Here is an 18,701-nt window from a genome sequence, read left to right on the forward strand (position 1 = left end):
GTGATTGTCTTCTTTTTGAGGTGGAGGTCTTTGTTTACTTAGCACCAAGGAGATGAGCCACTCCAGGAGTCCAGGGCACAAGGAGCCCATTGACCATCACCCCAAATCTGGAGCTTAGGAAACTTTTAAACCAGACAGACAGTGTGACTTGGACCTAGTGCCCTGTATTCCTGTCTTACCATCCAGCCCTTGGCCAGCTGCCACTCTGGCACTGTCACCACCTTCAGGGCTGCTTGGCTCATCCTGACGGAAGAGTGACAGCTGACTCTGATGTTGGTTGTTACAGTGCCCTGGGGACTCCACAGGATGTGATGGAGTTCCCCAGCTGAGCAGAGGCATTCAGCATCTTCCCAGGGTGCTCCAGATGCCCTAAACTCTTTAGAGGACTGTTTTGGCTATGATCAGGGAGGAGTGGGACAGCTCTTCACCCTGGCCCTAACCTAGCAGTGGTATCTGGCAGTTCTGGAGTGTTCCTCACAGTGCCAACAGCTGTGGTGGTGCTTGTCCTTCCAGACCAGTGGGAGCACAGTTTTGGAGATCTCTGAGGCTCATATGGGCCTAAATGACCCTCAGCTCCTCTCCATTTGAGGCCTTGTGTACAGGCTTGTCACCCAAGGTCACCTTGCTGTTGAAATCTTGGTTACAGCAGTCTGTGGGGAGCCCTCTGAGTGGTCAGGGTGTTCTGTGAGGTGTGTGTTGTGCCAGAGCAACTGGCAGCTTGACCTCTGTGCTATGGGCTTGGTGAGTGTGTCAGGGCAGAGGCTGGCCCTGGGCCTTTGCTCTGGATGGAGAGGAAGATTGCTCCAAGGAGATGTGGTCTGTGGGAGAAAGGAGGTTCTCCAAGATTTTCACATAGCCCCATCTCCAAAGGCTGGCACGTTGCCTTGCTGGTGGCATTTGAGTCAGTGAGGTCGGGTGAATTCCAGCAGTGGCCCACATGACCTCTGAAGGGTCTGTTCTGTATCATTGTGAGAACAGGGAGGGCTGAGGAAAATGTGTGGTGGTTGCATATGGAAGGTTTTAGCCAGCAAGGCTGTGGATTTCAAACACACCTTTTGACATGGTGGCAGAGCACCTTCACCTGTTGGCTGATGGGGTTTTTGCTTGGGTACAAAACCATAGAACCAGTTCCCTGTCTCCATTGCACTGTCTCAGTTCCCCTGTGTGGCCTAATTCTAGATTTATTCCAGCCTTTACTCCAGTGTGTATTTTAATGCTCACTTTGTGATCTGTGAGGTCTTGCTTCTCAGCAGCTGGAGATCCTGCAGGGGGGCTGAGGCCAAGGGTTTGGATTTGGCTTGGACTTTCAGGTTTCAACACCTGGACCAGTCAGCTGTAGGCTGAGACAGCTTGTCATCTCCTGAGGATGGATTAGCCATGGTGGGAACTGCTTGGCAGGGCTGCCATGACCCCTGCAAGTTTAGGGTACCAGCTGTCCTGCAGGATTTGAAATAGGCTTTTAGTCTGACTTATCCTGATCCCTCCCTGCCTTCCTGGGATTTTGCTTCTGATCCACTGCTCTTCTATGGCAGCAGGCACTTGGCAGCAAACCTGCCTCGTGGCTGCAGCCTTGTGCTCCTGCTTCTGCAACCAGCAGCTTAGAAGTGTGTGTGTCTGCCTTTGCAGAGACCGGAGCTGCAGCAAGTTTTGCTCTTAATGCTACGCTTGAGGAGGTTAGAAACCCTGCAGCATGAGATGGAGAAGTTAGGGAGATTCTGGGAGTGTGGAGGGGAGGCTGGGAGAGAAGAGAGATTTCTGGTGGCTTTTGGGACAAGTCACAGAGCTACGAAACAGTACAGTCTCACAATGAGGACCTAGAGCTGGCCTGAAGATGGTAAGTGTTTGCAATAGATGGTTTTTAAAGTAAAAAAACACCTTTCACCAAGTTATTTTCTGAATTTCTGTACCATTTCTTTTCCTTTATTTTTAGAAAAACTCAGAACAACCTGTCCTTTGCCCACAGTGAATATCTCCTGTCATTTTTCTTCTGTCTTAAGAGACAGAATGCTGTTGATGGTCAAACATTTCTGGCCAGCATCTGTCAGGTTGCTAAAACCAGCCGAGGACAAGCTGCGAGATGCTCCTGGGCAAGAGTTCTGTCTTTGAATTGGGGTGGGCTGGAAGTGACCACCAGGGCTTTGTCTTTTCACCTGCATAGTCCAAGCAACCATCCTTCTTAGCACTTGTCTGCTGGCATCTTTCAGAGGCACAGCAGACTGGTTTGGGGTGAGCAAAGACAGCGATGCCACTCAGAAATGGCAGAGGAAGAGCCTCCGCCACTGCAGCCTGCGCTACGGGAAGCTCAAGCCTCAGGTCATCCGGGAGATGGACTTGCCCAGCCAGGACAACATTTCTCTGACAAGCACAGAGACCCCTCCTCCTCTCTACGTGGGACCCTGTCAGCTGGGCATGCAGAAGGTGAGTAACCTGGGACAGAGGGACAGAGGCAGGGCCATCACTGAGCTCCCTGCTCGGTGTGTTCAGCGCGTTGGCACCGTGACCTGTCTGCGGGCTGAGCTCTGCCTCGACACGTCTGGGCTCCGTGCTCAGACACTTCTCACAGCCCAGGTACAGTTTGGCAGCTCTCTCTCTCCAGCAGCCTCTCTCTGGTCTTGTTGGCTGAGATCCCTCAACTGTTGTTGTGGCTCAGAGCTGTGTTTGTCATGCTGTGACTGTGGTGATCAGGGGTGTGCAGCATGAACAGCAGCTCTCTGCTGCCATTTTGAAGGACAGAATTGTGTTGTACCCAGAGTAACCACTATGTTGGACCCAAATGTACAGTAGCAGGGCTGGAATCACTGGGGACATTTGCCCTGCCCCAAGCAGAATGCAGGCTATAGCACAGCTACTGTCCCCATAGAAAAACCTGGTTATATTTTAGGACCTTGAAAAGTGTCTCTTGCATCAGTGATCCTAAAGCTCTGCTTATGGGTCCTCAGAAGTGTTTTGAGTGTCTGCAAAGGGCACCTGGGTTTGGTGCTGCCTCCTGCTCATTACCTTTAAGTGTGACCCAAGGGGACAGGGCCTAGATGGGCACATCCAGTGACCAGAACTAACCACAATATCCAGCTCTTCCCACTGCTCCCCTCAGCCACAGTAATTGGTGTGGTTGATGGCTGTGCTTTGGTGAGCACTACTGAGTGAGTGGGAAAACAACTCCTTCCAAAGCAGGTCAGTCTGTGACCTGCAGCCTGGTGGCAGCACTAAAGCAGAGGAGAATGTAGTACATTTTTCAATCACATTTTGCCTTGTTGTCTTCTTTTCTTTTAAATGTCTTGCACCTAATCTTTGGTCACAGGAGACTTAGAAATATTGTTGAGCTGTATGTGGGCTACATTAAATCAGAACGTGGTGTCAGTAGGTGTGAGCCCATTAAGCTTCCTGTTGAGTGTGCAACTGTGGATTAAAAAAGCTCGTAAAACCTTGGGATAAAGCACAGAGGTCTTATGGAAACCACAGCTGTGATGATGTAAGGACAGAGGCAAGGTTTGTAGCTGAAGGCAATATTTTCATTACGTTGATTCGTATGTTTGGAATAAGTGAGAGCACTGGCCTGAGGAGTCCCAAAGAAGGGCTTGCAGCTCCTGGAAGCTTGCCTGCTTTATCCAGCTGTTAAATTTAATTAATGGAAGCAGATGTAAATATACAGTATAGTTTCAACAGGATAACAGGAAACTGCTTAAGTCCTGGGCTGTCCAGTATCAGGAAGGAAACTAACTAAAGAAAGAACATTTCTGTTTTCAGGGGTTTCTCAGACTCCTATTTAGGCAGCCCATTCTCTGAATGTTGAGCTCACTGGCATGGGAGACAATGAAACCAAGAGCTTAGGAAGGGCTGGAGGAGGGTTGGAGTCTTATGTGAGGTACTGGAACAGACTGGCTGACAATAGTCAATACTAACAAAAGAGAAAAACACCAATAGGTTATTCCTTATCTCCCTGTTGTAGAATTGCTTGTTGGTCCTTCCAGGCTGGTTCTTGGTCAATCCCTGGAGCCATGGTCTCAAGAGGAGGGAGGAGGCTTGGCAGGACAGGCTTTGGGGGTGGCTGGACTGACGGGCTGCTCCTCTTGGCAGATCATCGACCCCCTGGCGCGGGGCCGGGCGTTCCGGATGGCCGAGGACGCGGATGGCTGCAGCATCCCCCACACGCCCATCACACCCGGGGCCACCTCCCTGTGCTCCTTCACCAGCTCCCGCTCGGGCTTCAACCGCCTCCCGCGGCGCCGCAAGCGCGAGTCCGTGGCCAAAATGAGCTTCCGGGCGGCCGCCGCGCTGGTGAAGGTACTGCCTGCCGCAGGGCGTGGACCACGGGGGTCTCTGCCCTGGATGTGGGGCAAGGAGCTGCTCAGCAGAGGGGTGGGGATAGCTGTGCTGGAGGGAGGAAATGGAGTCACCTCCTGGTGTGTTTTGGCCATGTGTACAGGAGGCAGGATTGGCAAGAAAGCGGGGATGGTGGTTTGCTTTTCGTACGGGTCTTGCTTTTTCTTTGTTGGCCTGGGGGCTTTAATTCCCACAGGCAACAGCCTCAGAGTATTCTAGCAGGTCCAGTTCAGCCTGTCTGGACTTTTGGGTGGTCCATCTGCACCTGGTAAGCAGCCAGGGAAGAGCAGAAATACCTGAGGCTCTTGCTGTACAAGTGTCCTGGTTTGAAAGGAAGTGAATTTTTTGGGATGCTGTGGTCAAACCAATAGGTGCTCAGATTTGAATATTGGCACCTGGTGTGGCCACTGAGGACATGGATACGCCTCTGAGAACACAGGGGGTTAAAAGCAGAGAACTCCCAGGGGGAAGCTCTCTTGGTTCCAGTGGGTGAAAGAGGTCTCTTCATCCTGCCCTATGCCTGCTGTCCTGGGCTCAGTGATGCTTTTTGCTGTGTCCAGTAGCAGCCATCACTGTGGTTTGGCCAGACACATTGTCCAATATGTGCTAGAGGAGCACATGGGAAGCCTGGAGGTGGGTGCTGTGGGTTGAGAAGTGGGGTGACAGCTGTGTGTCTCACCAGAAGGGTGTCACACATCACATCTGCTGTGCTCCAACCAAGCTCAGCATGTGGGCTGCCTGTGCACTGGCTGGGGTGGGTTTGTGAGGTTCTGGCAGTGCTCCATGTCCCTGTCGCTGGCTGCAGGGCCGTTCTGTGAAGGACAGCACCCTGAGGAGGGCCCAGTGGCGCAGCTTCACCCCTGCCAGCTTCCTGGAGGAGGACACGGTGGATTTCCCAGATGAGCTCGACACATCCTTCTTCGCTCGGGTGAGGGGCAGGTCTGGCGTGGTGCTGCCCAGAGGCAGAGCAGGACTCTGGTTCTGACAGGACTGTGTGTTGCAGAGAGCAGCACTGCAGTCTCAAGTGGGATGTTGGCTTCTTCTGATGGGACTGCTGTCTGTCTGCCCAGGAAGGAGTCCTTCATGAGGAGCTCTCCACTTACCCAGATGAAGTGTTCGAGTCACCATCAGAAGCTGCAATCAAAGATGCGGAGGTGAAACCTCCAGATCAGACAGATCTCACAGGAGGTGCTTTGGACAAAAATGAGCTTGAAAGAAGCCACTTACTACTGTGAGTATATTCATGGTAGCTGCCAAAGCCTAGCATGGGGTAGCCAGCCCATTTGGAGTGGGGCCTCCTTCGTGGAGGAAGCCAAGATGTGAGTGCCGTGGGTGGGTGCAGTGCAGTGCAGTGATGGGTTTTCTTTAAATCCAGCTGAAGACCTCCTGCCCCAGCTACCCATGATGTGAAAGGTGACTCTGAGGCCACTTCTGCAGTCACTCCAGCAACTTCCATCTTCATACTAATGTGTTTCAGAGATTGTATCATGCCTTGAGGAAGCAAAAGACACTTTAAATCAGCTGTGAGGATGCTGAGGGCCCAGCCTTTGGCTATGGAGAGCAAAAGTGAGAAAGCTGCTGCCGTTGCCACAGTCACCAGTAACTGTTCTCATGCTCCAAGGAGCGGTGAAGCATTGCAGAGTGTCAAGCTGGGCTGCATTCCTCACTTGAAATGAGAGAAAGGTGTGGCGCTGATGCTGAGAGCCCTACAAATATGTGGGTGGTGCTGTACTGTGTGCCTGGATTTTTTCCACCTGAGTAACTGGTACTGAGTAATTGCTCTGTGTTGCTTCCGAGTCAGCTCACCCCAGCAGAGAGCTCTGCTGGGTGTGAACATGGAGCAGACAGGGAGGTCCTTGTTGTGGTTCTGCTGCTCTCAGCCTGTCTTGCTGTGTTGGCACTTTCCCTTCAAGTGTTTCCAAGAACTTCACTCAGTTTAACATAAGGGGAAGCACAAATGGTGGGAGTTTGTTGTCACTCCTCTGAGATGGTTTCAGTCTTCTTGGTTCCCTTTGAATCTCCTTAAATAGTTTTATTTCTTGAGGAAAATACCTTTTTTTCATGCTTCAGAGAGCTGTTACCAGAGTCACAGTTGGGTGTCCTTTCACGTGGTGAAGTGTTTGTTTGGGCATGGGGAGATTTCCAGCACTGGGAAGCACCATGTCCATCCCACAGAACCCACCTGACCTCTTGGGCAAGAGCAGGTTGCAGTGGAACCTGCACCTTCTGCTGCAGAAGAACTTCCCAAGGGCAAGTTGGGATATTCAAATGCATCTTCTGCAAGGTGCAATATGAAAAGAGCTGAAGTTTCCAGCAGTATTTTGGCTACAGAGGTTCAGATTCTCCCTTATGCTCTTGCTTGCCTGTACTTCAGAGCTGTCATGATCTCTCCAGATACTCCAGTCACCTTTCAGAAGAAAGATGTTTTCTCTCAGCACTTCTGACAGGCACTGTCTTTGTTCTGAGTGGGACATTTGGGAAGCCAGAGGAGGTACACAGGACTAGAGCAGGTGTCAGGATCATGCCTCCTGCAGTGCCAGGCAATGAGGAGGGTGAAATGGGAGGGAGTTGGGATTTTTTGGTCAGGTGTGACTGCTGCAGATGTGACCTTCACACTGCTGTCTAAGAGCAAGGAAATACAAATTTATCTGAATGTGATGGAGACTTAAAAAGTAGGTATCATTCACCAGTAACCTGTGCAATGTTCATCACATCTATTTTGACAGAAAAGCCTTCTTTTAGCTCAGGATTATCAGGATTTCTATTATGTTGTTGGAACCTGCTTTGTTTTATTCTGAAAAATGCACACATTGGTACAAATAAGGGAGGAATGGAAGAGAGATTGGGAGAGGCAGCTGGTACAGCTTGCAGCCTGTGACAGTGCTGCTTTCTTGGTCTGGGAAGCTGCTTGGATTCACTTTTGTCTGATTTGCCAGTCCAGTCACATTGAAGTGAGACATTGAAGTGACATTTAAAGGTGGGTATTTCCACTGCTGGGCTAAACTCCACTTCCATTTCATAGCAGAGGGCAGAGTAAGAGGCTTGAAGTAGGGGAGGAAGCAGACACACCTGAGGCTGCAGAGGTGCCTGTTGCAGCCCAACAGGCTGCAACCTTAAAGGCTCAAGAGCTCCTCAGTGGTGGGGCTTAGTTTGGCACAGCAGCCTTGTGCCACTCTCTGTGTGTTTGCTGTGATTTCTGCCACTTCTGTGCTTTCCTGTCCTGCTCTGTGTAACCCTTTGAAACACAGCTTCAGGGCACCTTGTCTGCCATCAGCTGCTGCCCAGCCTGGAGGGGGTGGCACAGACAGAGGCTCTGCTGCCACCAAAGGCCTCAGAAAGGCTTGTCCTTACTGCTGTGCTTTCTGCCACTTCTGTGCTTTCCTGTCCTGGCTCTGTGTAACCCTTTGAAATGCAGCTCCAACTTCAGGGCACCTTGTCTGCCCAGCCCGGAGGGGATGGGACAGACAGAAGCTCTGCTGCCACCAAAGGTCACGCAAAGGCTGGTCCTTTTCAAACACAGCTTCAGGGCATCTTGTCTGCCATCAGCTGGGTGATGGAGGGGGTGGCACAGACAGAGGCTCTGCTGCCACCAAAGACCACACAAAGGCTGGTCCCTACTTCTCTCCTACATTTGATTTCAGCCCCCTGGAGCGCGGCTGGAGGAAGCAGAAGGACGGGGCCCTGGCGCAGCCCAAGGTGCGCCTGCGGCAGGAGGTGGTGAGCGTGAGCCCGCAGCGGCGCGGGCAGCGCATCGCCGTGCCCGTCAGGAAGCTCTTTGCCAAGGAGAAGAGGCCCTACGGGCTGGGCATGGTGGGCAAGCTGACCAACAGGACCTACCGCAAGCGCATCGACAGCTACGTCAAACGGCAGATCGAGGACATGGATGACCACAGGTGAGAGCTGCGCTCTCGGGGGTTCCCCGTTTTGGGAGACCTGTGGGAGTGTTCCTCACTGGGGGTCACCAAACGTGGTGATGTTGGCAGGGAAGAGATGAAAATCTTGACTCCATGTTTCAGAAGGGTGATTTATTATTTTATGATATATATTATATTAAAAGAAAATGATATATGAAAATTATACTAAAAGAATAGAAGAAAGGATTTCATCAGATAGCTAGCAAGGAAAGGAATGGAATGATAATAAAATCTTGTGACTGACCAGAGAGTCCGAGACGGCTGGACTGTGATTGGCCATTAATTAGAAAAATCAAAGATTCACCTGTTGCATTCCACAGCAGCAGATAATTATTGTTTGGTTTCTCTGGGGCTGGATTGAAGGCACTTGAGATGATAGTTTATGTTCAGACTCAGGTGCTGTTTCTTATCAGTAAAACAGTCTCACCACTGTGAGTTCTGCAGCTTTTCATTAGAAGGCACAAAATGGCCAACAATCTCTTGTTACAAAGTCTTTTAAGACTAAACTATCCAATTAAGAACTGACACCTAGATTATTTCCCTTTTAACCCAATAACTGATCCCACAGAGCCCACAATGAGGACTTTTCTGCCCAATTACAAAATGCCACCTAAAGCCATAAAGAAGGAGGAAGAAGAAGCATGAAGAAGAAACCCAGGATGACACCCTGTGCCCTCCATCTTGCTTCCATCCACAACACACTAAAAATCCCAAAACCTAAATTTCTCACCAAGTGATACACCTACACTACTCTGTATAATCTATTTCACACTTTTGTGGATTCCAGTCTATCTTGAAGTCTAAGAAACTTTCTCCATGAATAAAAGTCAAAGTCAGTGGTGCCCTGGGGGTCAGGGCACCCCAGAGCAAACAAAGAAATATTCCCAGTGCCCTGAGTTTCCACACCCATGAACTGCTGAGTGAGGGGTTGCTGCTGGCCCTCGGGGACTCGGGATGCTGCTGAGCCCCCCATCTTTGTCCCTGGGAGTGCAGAGCCAGCTGCAGCTGACAGCAGCGTATTTGTGTCCTCAGCCAGCAGTTTGGGACCTCACCCAGCTCCCCATGGTGTTTCTGTATCTCTGGTACCTGGAGGGACTGCAGGTCTCTGTGCCACCACCAGTGTCCTGTGGTGAACAGCAGGGCTCAGCTATCCCTGCCTCTGGTCATTCCCCTAGAGTGATCATTTCAGAAACACAGCACAGCTCAGCATTGGGCTTTGGTGTTCCCATGGATGCTTTCTTGGGAAAGGGTGGTTGTCCAAGCTAATGGGGGAGTCAGAGTAAACAGCTTCTGTATTCAGCAAGACCTTAGGTCATTGCCTCCTGTCCTGAGCACTCCTAGGTGATCCTGGCCATGTACCCCAGATTTTGGTGAGGTTTCTGGGGGAAAACAGCAGCTTTTCCCCTCTGTTCTGTTAGCAGATGTAATATGCCTGTGTTTCTGCCTCTGATCCTTTCCCCTTCCCTCCATGCAGGCCTTTCTTCACTTACTGGGTCACCTTTGTGCACTCCCTCATCACCATCCTCGCTGTGTGCATCTACGGCATCGCCCCTGTGGGGTTCTCACAACATGAAACTGTTGATTCAGTAAGTGATCCCCCTGACATGCCTGCAGTGTGAGTGAGTTTAGCCCTCAGCTGTTGTGTCACAGCTTGCTGGCTCCTTGCCCTTCCTGGCTGGGTGCCTGCTGTCCAGCCTGGGGGGCTGCCTGGAGGGTCTCTGGGAGCCCCCACACCCCCTTCTGTCCCTCCTGCAACCCCAGTGCTCCTGATGTCAGATTTTATCTGGCACAAAGCACTTCCAAACAGCTTGTTCCCCTCCTGGTGGAGACCAGAAGGATGATCACAGCAGAGAAATACTTCAAACCTAAGTTTTTGCTACTGTTGCAGGATTTTGCTTCTGCCAGGAGCAAAACTGATTTGTCTGACTTTGGGAGCTGATTTGAAGCTGTTTGTAGCCTTCCCACACATTGTTAAAGGTTTCTAGGGTACAGGTATCTCTACAGCCGTGTCCTTGCTCCATGCAGGAGGTGCCTGGGGAGCTTCTCAGCTGTGTATCTGACAGCTTTCAGAGCACCTGGGCCTGCACTGCTGGTGGGTGCTGCCTGTGCTGCTCAGCTCTGTGGAGCTTTGTGCAGGCTCAGGCCACACCATGGGCTCCAGAACCTGGGATTTCTTGAAAGTTGAAGTAGCCAGAGATAGACATTTTAAATGAAACCTTAACTTGAAGGTGCCCACACCTTGATGGGGGTTTACATGTGATCCTGCAAAAAACCAGATGGAGAGAGCTGTGAACCCTGTCATTGGCTGTGGGGATTCCTGTTCATCCTGGGGGTTGTTTTCACCATTCCCTGGGGGCTGGAGCTCACAGGGCTCTTGCTTGCTTTCCTTGTAGGTCTTGAGAAACAGAGGGGTTTATGAAAAAATTGGGACTGTTAGTGGTGGATGGGGGACTGTGCTGCAGCTGTGCACCCCATGGACCAGAGCCCTCTGCTGCATGGAGCTCAGGGATCTGCTGTCACTGTCAGGGAGCAGCAGTGCTCCCAGCCCCAACTACCCTGCAGAATGAGGTGCCTGGGGGTTGGGATGGGCCTTGGCTTTCCTGCTTTGCACCCTGTTCCTACAAAGACAAGCATGGAGTTAGAAAAAATGCAGGAGTTGTATGGTGTGTGACAGCTTTCCTGATGCCATTCCCTTGGGAAACACAAAAATGAAGAGGAAACGTCACAAAGTTTTCTTTCCCGGCCATATTGCTGGCCTTTTCTGGGGCTATGGGCAAAAAAAAACCCTGAGCTTTTGTTCTGGACCTGTCTCCAAAGCAAATATGGAGAATGTGCATGGTGTGTGTTGGGCTTCATCATGCAGGACTTGTCCCTGGCCCTTGGGTCTGGATAGGGCTACCCCTAGCAGCTCCCCCAGCCTGCTCTGCCCAGGCAGTCATTGCCTTAGCTGAGCTGAGTGTTTCCATCTCTGCCAGGAGGCCCTGATCCACCTGGGGGCCAAGTTCTCTCCGTGCATGAGGCAGGACCAGCAGGTGCACAGCTTCATCAGCGCCAAGCGCGAGAAGGAGAAGCACTCGGCGTGCTGCGTGCGCAACGACAAGTCAGGCTGCGTGCAGACCTCGGAGGAGGAGTGCTCAGTGAGTGCCATGGCCCTGCTCCTGCCAGCCCTGCAGCCTCAGGGCCACTTCTGCTGATGCTTCTTCCCCTGGCCTTCATGGTGACACCTCTCCTCTCTCCTATAGTCCACGCTGGCCGTGTGGGTGAAGTGGCCCCATCACCCCAGCACACCGATGCTGGCAGGGAACAAGAGGCAGTTTGGCTCTGTTTGTCATCAGGACCCCAGGTAGGTCCTGCCTGGCCCTGCTGCCATCCTCGGGGGGACAGGGCTGCTCTAGACTCAGTCCCAGGCCAGTGGATTGCTGGATGAGGCAGCAGCAGCTCTGGAAGGGTGTGGGGCAGTGATGTCCCTACACTGCAGGGAAGTCTGATGCAGGGTGTGATCATATTTCTGCTCACCCCTGGTCTCTGTTGTGGGCTGCCCACCTGAACAGAGGCCTGTTGTGAGCTGTGGGTGCCTTCCTCAATCCTCTCCCTGTCCTCACCTGCTCCCTGCACAGCTCCCTGCTTGGGGGGCAGCAGTCCCGAGCCTGGCACACCCTCTGTCCAGGAGCCCAGCCAGCTGCTGGCTGCCCTGGCAGTCACTGTGGGCTGATGTAGAGCTGAAACCAGCTCAATTCCTGCCCTTGGGGTGTGTCCACCTGGAAGGGATCCAGTTTCTTGCTGGGCAGCTGTGTGCTCTCTGCCTTTGTGATCTCTGCTGGAAGGAGGCTGAGGCTTTGACCAGCATGGCCTTGGCTGATCTGCTCTGGTGTGTCAGTGTCTGCACCCAGGGACACAGGGAGCTGTGGAATGGGCACAGGAAGAGTGTGGAAATCCTACCTGGTGCTGGGGAAAGGTATTTCTCAGGCTGATGTGTGCTTTGTTGCTGCAGGGTGTGTGAGCAGCCAGCCTCGATGGAGCCCCACGAGTGGCCAGATGACATCACCAAGTGGCCGGTGAGCATGGCCAGGGGGACAGTGTGCCATGGCCAGCTGCAATTGGCATTTGCATCCCACTGAGCAGAGCCTCAGCTGTGCTGCTGGGAGGGCTGGGCCTCTGGTGCAGCTTCTGCTGCTTGTCACAAACACCAGCTCAGGGCAGCCGTGCTCTGCCCAGCCAAGGCTCAAAGCCCTCCAACAACAGAAGTTGTCCTGTGCCAGCTAAAGCCCTGGATCCTGTCAGGGTAACAGGGAGATGGAAACCATCTCAGCTTCGGGCTGGAGAGGAGGTGTCAACTGATGCTCAGGCAGATGGAGTATCAGGCACCATCCTGCTGTCAGAGGGAGCTGTGTCTGGGATCTGGCTTCTTCCCAAGGGGCTGTTTTGATTTTACCCAGCCAGCAAGCAAAGCTGTGGCTGTCTGACTGCAGCCTGTTGTTGTTTTCCAGATCTGCACAAAAAACAGTGCTGGGAATTACACCAACCACCTCCACATGGACTGTGTGATTACAGGCCGGCCCTGCTGCATTGGGACCAAGGGAAGGTAGTGAGTTTTACCTGAATGGAGGGGCTGGGTGAGACATGAGGCCCTTTCAGGTTGTAGACACAGCCCTCCTGTGTCCTTTTCACACACAGCCCAGAGCCCTGCTGGGAAGGGGAGTTGGAGAGAGCCATGACAGGACTCCCAGATAGAGCAGGAGTCTGGGATGAGCAGGAGTTAACGGCCAGCCTGAGGCTGGCACAGCAGGGTATCTCACTCAGCTGCTCCTGCAATTTGGAGGGATTTGGGTACCAGTTTGGAGGGATTTGGGTACCAATTTGGAGATATTGAACCATTCTGCTGGGGAGTCCTGCACTTTTCCTTAGGAATGGCCAGCTTGTTCCTGGCAGGCTCCATTGTCCCCAGCCTGCAGTCCCTGGGCACTCAAAGGAGATGTCAGGAAATGGGCCACTCTGGGTTTGCAAGAGAGGAAGATGCTGTTTTTCTCATGTTATCCCTGAGCTTGAGTAGTAACCCAGTGCTTGGGCTTGGCTTTCCCTGCTAGGGAGAAAAATGTGTGTTGCCCCAAGGAGTTTCTCTGTCCCTGAAGGGCATGACCAGGACACTCTTGACATAGCCCCCCCTTCCTCTCTGCCAGCTGCAGAGGTACAAGACTCCCCCAGTCTGAGACACAGCTTGCCCAGGCTCTGGTGGCTCTTCTCAGCTCTAAACAGCAGCTTTAGGATCTGCCTTGGAGCCATGGCATGCAGGTCTGTGGAGCTTTCCTGGAGGAGAGAAGCAGGAGGGGTGTGTGGAGAGGCACTGTGCTCAAATGGGAATGTGTTTGTGCCTTTGCTGTGGCACTGCAGCGTGTCAGGGGCAGCTGAAGGCATCAGTTCTCATGGATGGGATGGGAAAAGGAGAGTGGGTGGCCTGGGAGATCACTGGAATGATCCATTGTGCTTTCCATGTGTGATTTGTGCCTCCTGCAGGTGTGAAATTACCTCCAGGGAGTATTGTGAATTCATGCGGGGCTATTTCCACGAGGAGGCCACGCTCTGCTCTCAGGTAAGGGTGCACCTGGGGGCTTCTATGGCTGCCCTCCTCCCTGCAGGTGCCCTCAGCAGCTTGGCAGGACCTGGGGTGGCAGTGCTGCAGATTAGGTGGGAGTCCTGTGCCCTGCCCCACCCTGCTGCTCCTGGCTGGAGTGGCAGGGGGGGCTGCATCTGTCCCCATTTGGGGCCAGTTTGGGATTGGGCTGGCAGCTGTGACAGACCAGCATGGGACCACTGTGACAGCAGTGGGAGAAGGATCCACAGTCTGCTCTGTGGGTTGAGCAGATGCCTCAGCTCTGGGTGCTGGAGTGAAAAATGAGGGCTTAAAACTTGCACAGGGAAGGGATGGGGTTGTGTAAATTTGTGTTGGAGGCAAGGCTTGGTACTTGGTTCAAAGAGAAGTGGGAGGGGAGCCCCACTTCCAGAGCTATCTGCAGTGTGCCCTGGGCTTGGAGAAGGACCCCTCTCCACACCCACTTCTGCCCTAGGTGCACTGCATGGATGATGTCTGTGGGCTCCTTCCTTTCCTCAATCCAGAAGTCCCTGACCAGTTCTACCGCCTCTGGCTCTCGCTTTTCCTCCACGCTGGGTAAGCAGAGGTGTAAATCTTCCACCATGGGGGTGGTGCACCCTCAGCCTGGGGATTGCTGTGTGAGGGTTGTGGCTGTCCCTTGTGGGGACACAGGGATCTGAGCTGTGCCTTCTGCCAAGGTTTGCCATCCTGTGTTTGTTGGGAGGGATTAGCAGCATGAGTAAGGCCAGAGCAGGGACTCTGAGCAAGGCTGGGGACAGAACACGAGCACAGGGGTGACTTCAGTGGCTGCTGCTTCAGCTCCTGTATCTGCACTTGGCAGGATCCTGCACTGTCTGGTTTCAGTCTGTTTCCAAATGACGATCCTGCGGGACCTGGAGAAGCTGGCAGGATGGCACCGCATCTCCATCATCTACCTGCTCAGTGGCATCACTGGGAACCTTGCCAGTGCAATATTCCTACCCTACAGAGCAGAGGTGGGTCTCCTGCAGCCCAGGGTACTGGTAACTTGCCCTGAGCACAAACCCTTCTCTACATGCCTGTGCCCCTGTGGCTGAGGCAGAGCCACCAGAGCTGGGCTCAGCACTGCAGCCTTGGCACTCGAAGATGGCACCACACCATCATTTAACTGCTGAGCAGCACCATCCCCCAGGCACCATGGGCTTTCTAAGTCACTGGCCTGGGCTGGCTGAAGGAAAAAGGCTGCCTCTCATAACAGATGGGGGATTGTCCAGCCATGGGGTGAGAGGCCCCAGGCAGGCTCGGAATCAAGTGTGGTGTCACACACCCTCCACCTGAGAGGGGCAAAGAGCAGAGCTCACCGTGCCCACAGGAGACTGCAGGGCTGGAGCTGCAGGAGCCTTCCAGCTCCTTTCATAAGGAAAACTACATGGTGAGTGGGGGGAGCCAGGAGACTGCCTTCAAAGGCTTCTCCCCTCTGGAAACTTGAACTAGATCTGCCCTCTTTAGTCTGTTCTGGCCTCACCCTTGATCCTAAATCCAACCAGACCTCTTCACTCCTGGCATCCCATTACATGGATGAAGTTGCAGAGTCTCTTTGCCAAGAACCACTGAACAGGTGTTGAGTAAGAAGTAACTAATTCCTGGAGCTGGTTACAGAGGCCAGGCAAGTGGCACGAGCCTGACATTATCTGTAATGCTCTTGTTCTGCAGGTTGGCCCTGCAGGATCCCAGTTTGGAATTCTGGCCTGTCTCTTTGTGGAGCTCTTCCAGAGTTGGCAAATCCTGGCACGCCCATGGAGGGCTTTCTTCAAGCTGCTGGCTGTGGTGCTCTTTCTTTTTGCCTTCGGCCTCCTGCCTTGGATTGATAATTTCGCTCACATTTCAGGATTTATCAGTGGTTTCTTCCTCTCCTTTGCCTTCCTGCCCTACATTAGCTTTGGGAAGTTTGATTTATATAGGAAACGATGCCAAATTATAGTTTTCCAGCTCATCTTCATTGCACTCTTCTCAGGACTGGTGATTCTGTTCTATTTCTACCCCATCAAGTGCGAGTGGTGCGAGTTCCTCACTTGTATACCCTTCACAGACAAATTCTGCGAGAAATACGACCTGGATGCACAGCTCCACTGACAGCAAAGACTGGCTTCTCGAGCAGGCCCTGGAGATGACTGTCTTTGCATTTGCTGTGCCAGTTCCATGGGGACAAAGCCTCTAATCCAATGACACTTCTAACCCTGCCCGTGGTTAATTTAAACTGTCTCCTTAGCACTTGGCAGGCATGGTTTGCCTTATCTCAGAAGACTCTGAAAAACAGAACGTTTGTGCCTTGTTCAATTGTATTGAACCTTTTCTGCTGCCATTATTTTTATTACACTAGTTTCAATACTACATTTTTAACCAGAGTTGTTTACTACTGCTAAGGTGGTGATTAAACGGTGAGGTAGCGTTTTAGCTACTGTGAATTGTTCTGAGTAGTCTGTGCCTACCTTTGTTACTTAATCTCACTCCTGCTGTTTCATGTACCCTGTGGGGCACCCAAACCAGCCAGATACACATCTGCAGCTGGAAATAAGGGCCTGAAAAGCCTTAGAAAACTAGAGGGTCTCTTTAATGCCTGGAATCCACATATAGCTCAGAGGCAAACACCACAAACAGCAACTGTAAAAAACATGGGAATGTCCAGTCAATGGAGTTTGTTCCTCTTTGAAGGAAGATGCTGAATCCACAGTCTGGTCTTGGTAGGGCTGGATTCTCTGCTCTCTCTGTTTAAGAAAGAAAATATTTGTCAGTGACAATAATGACTGCATGCTGGGCTTTTCTAACCATGCTGCCATGATGGTCCAGGAGGGACCAGCCAGTGCCAGAGGTGACTGCTGGTCACAGGCACCTTGGAGCAGGTGGCTGTTGTTAGGGCACACATTTTATTACACTGGATCTTGAAAATATGGCAGTGTTGAAAGAAGAATAAAAGGTTAACTGTGGTCAAAAAGGAGCAGTTTTTAACCCAGCTACCTGGAACAGCAAAACAAAACAAGGCTGTGGACAAACTGCTCTTAACCCTGTTCTTCAGCCACTGTGACTGTTTTTATAATTTAAAACTTACTAAGCCTGAGAGTCTTGGCCACATCTTGTGTTTGTGTGCACAACCTTCTCAAAATAGCAGTGTTAATACCAGAATTATGTTTGCATGAGTTAGAAACCCAGCCATGCTCCTGACAATGATTTCCAGACATTTAAAAAGCCTAAAAGAAAGCAAGACTGGAAGCAGTCACAGCAGCCAAGGAACACTGTGCTTAATGAGTCTCAAGACAATGTAGAAGCAGATTGAGAGTCTAAACACAGAGTCAGCTATTCCTACTGCTGTTCCCAGTGTGTGTTACCTGAAGCAGCTGAATTATCATTCCCTGCCCCAGAGGAGCACAAACAACACTACCAGGATCTGGAAGCAGGCACCAGCCCCGTGCAGACATTCAGAAATACTCTGCCAGCCAGCAGAGAGCAGCACCATCAGCTCTGAGCCTCATCACCATGGCCTGGGGAAGATGAGGAGCTGGGAGCTCTCAGGGGACATTCAGGACTTACCCCACAGGTTACTTGCGAAGCTTCTTTATGAAGCTGACCTCGTCCCGGTTCCTGATGCCATACCTGAACACAGAGTTAGGCTGTTAAATGCCAGCTTCCCAGGAAAAACAACTGTGAAACCCCATAGCTTCCTTCATCTTTCCCAGGGACAGAGGGACTCCTACAATCCCATGCTGTGCTCTACTAGAGGACACATTAAAATTCTCACTTGTGTATCTGGGATGTGCTGCCAGCACTGAAGGATCTGCTGATCTGCCTTTAACTGTAACAACCCCTGAAATGCAACATCTGTCACCCAGGCTCTCTCTTCCAAGGACAGCTTTGATTTGGGCTGTCTTGCTGAATTTTTAGCTCTTCAGACCACTTTTTCTTGCTGGTCTGCAACAGGCTGGCAGACCCAGCACTGCAGGGAAGTGCTTCATCCCACCTCACCTCAAGAATGGGCAAGGAAACATGGGAGCCACCTGTCAGTGTTGTTACCAGACTGTTTGAGCAGCTCCAAAGATCAACACCCATCCTTGGGTTTCCTCTTTACTTGGCTTTCTTCATAGAATCACAGAATGTTAGGGGGTTGGAATGAACCTTACAGAGCACCCAGTGAGGACAGGACACCTCTCACTAGGCCAGGTTGGGGTTGGAATGGATCTTACAGAGCACCCAGTCCCAACACCCTGCTATGGACAGGACACCTCTCACTAGGCCAGGTTCCTCAAAGCCTTATCTAACCTGGCTTTGGCCACTGCCAGGGCTGGGGCATCCACAGCCTCCCTGGGCAATCTGTTCAGTTCCTGTTCCGTGCTCTTTCCTATCCTACATCAGTATCTGTGCCGAGCTGAGTAACTGTAACCACCTGCAGGAGTTCGGGAGGGATGGCCAAGGGTTCTGTGGGGTGCTCTGAACCGGCTGAACCCAGCACAGGATAGTGCTGGCTGAGGATGAGGAACCCCCAAGGCCAGCCCATCCTGCAGACAGCCTCTGAGTCTGCCTGTCCCACTTCTGTGGGCAGTGCTGTCCCACCTCGCAGCCAATGTCCAGCACAGGACCCCGATCCAGGGCACAACCTCCCAGCTCAGCCCTGCCCCTGGGGATGCTGCGTGGGCTCCTCTCAGCCCCCCAGCGCTGAGAGTTACTCACTCTCTCAGCTTCTTCCTGTCATCCGCCAGCTTCTCTCCATTGAAGGTGAGGTGATAAGTCCTCCATATGTACTTCCTGCGGGAAAAACACTCAGGAGCAGCCGCGGAGCGGGACCGGCCTGGGATGCGCTCCCTTGCCGCCCGCCCGGCCCCGCTCACCAGCTGAGGTGCTGGACACCGCCC

The 18,701-nt window shown here is 52.2% G+C and overlaps 1 protein-coding gene and 1 long non-coding RNA gene across 2 annotated transcripts in view; one reads left to right on the plus strand and one right to left on the minus strand.

Moving 5' to 3' along the window:
- Positions 1-16,270, plus strand: part of RHBDF1 (rhomboid 5 homolog 1) — a 21,178-nt gene extending 4,908 nt beyond the window's left edge. The window contains exons 3-17 of the mRNA XM_031060492.1: positions 2,205-2,418; positions 4,075-4,281; positions 5,126-5,248; positions 5,391-5,551; positions 7,962-8,213; positions 9,709-9,820; positions 10,628-10,673; positions 11,187-11,371; positions 11,477-11,577; positions 12,226-12,289; positions 12,722-12,816; positions 13,746-13,821; positions 14,297-14,397; positions 14,663-14,816; positions 15,514-16,270. Of these exons, the coding sequence (XP_030916352.1) occupies positions 2,205-2,418; positions 4,075-4,281; positions 5,126-5,248; positions 5,391-5,551; positions 7,962-8,213; positions 9,709-9,820; positions 10,628-10,673; positions 11,187-11,371; positions 11,477-11,577; positions 12,226-12,289; positions 12,722-12,816; positions 13,746-13,821; positions 14,297-14,397; positions 14,663-14,816; positions 15,514-15,933 (2,311 nt within the window). The 3' untranslated portion in view covers positions 15,934-16,270. The remainder of the gene's footprint in view (positions 1-2,204; positions 2,419-4,074; positions 4,282-5,125; positions 5,249-5,390; positions 5,552-7,961; positions 8,214-9,708; positions 9,821-10,627; positions 10,674-11,186; positions 11,372-11,476; positions 11,578-12,225; positions 12,290-12,721; positions 12,817-13,745; positions 13,822-14,296; positions 14,398-14,662; positions 14,817-15,513) is intronic.
- LOC115948362 lies at positions 16,122-18,701 on the minus strand. Its single transcript, XR_004082178.1, has 4 exons — positions 18,678-18,701; positions 18,520-18,594; positions 17,386-17,448; positions 16,122-16,565 (listed from the first exon to the last, which is right to left on the minus strand). It is a non-coding gene; the product is annotated as an uncharacterized LOC115948362 (long non-coding RNA).

This window comes from Geospiza fortis, unplaced genomic scaffold, assembly GCF_000277835.1.
Source record: "Geospiza fortis unplaced genomic scaffold, GeoFor_1.0 scaffold114, whole genome shotgun sequence".
NCBI lineage: Eukaryota > Metazoa > Chordata > Aves > Passeriformes > Thraupidae > Geospiza > Geospiza fortis.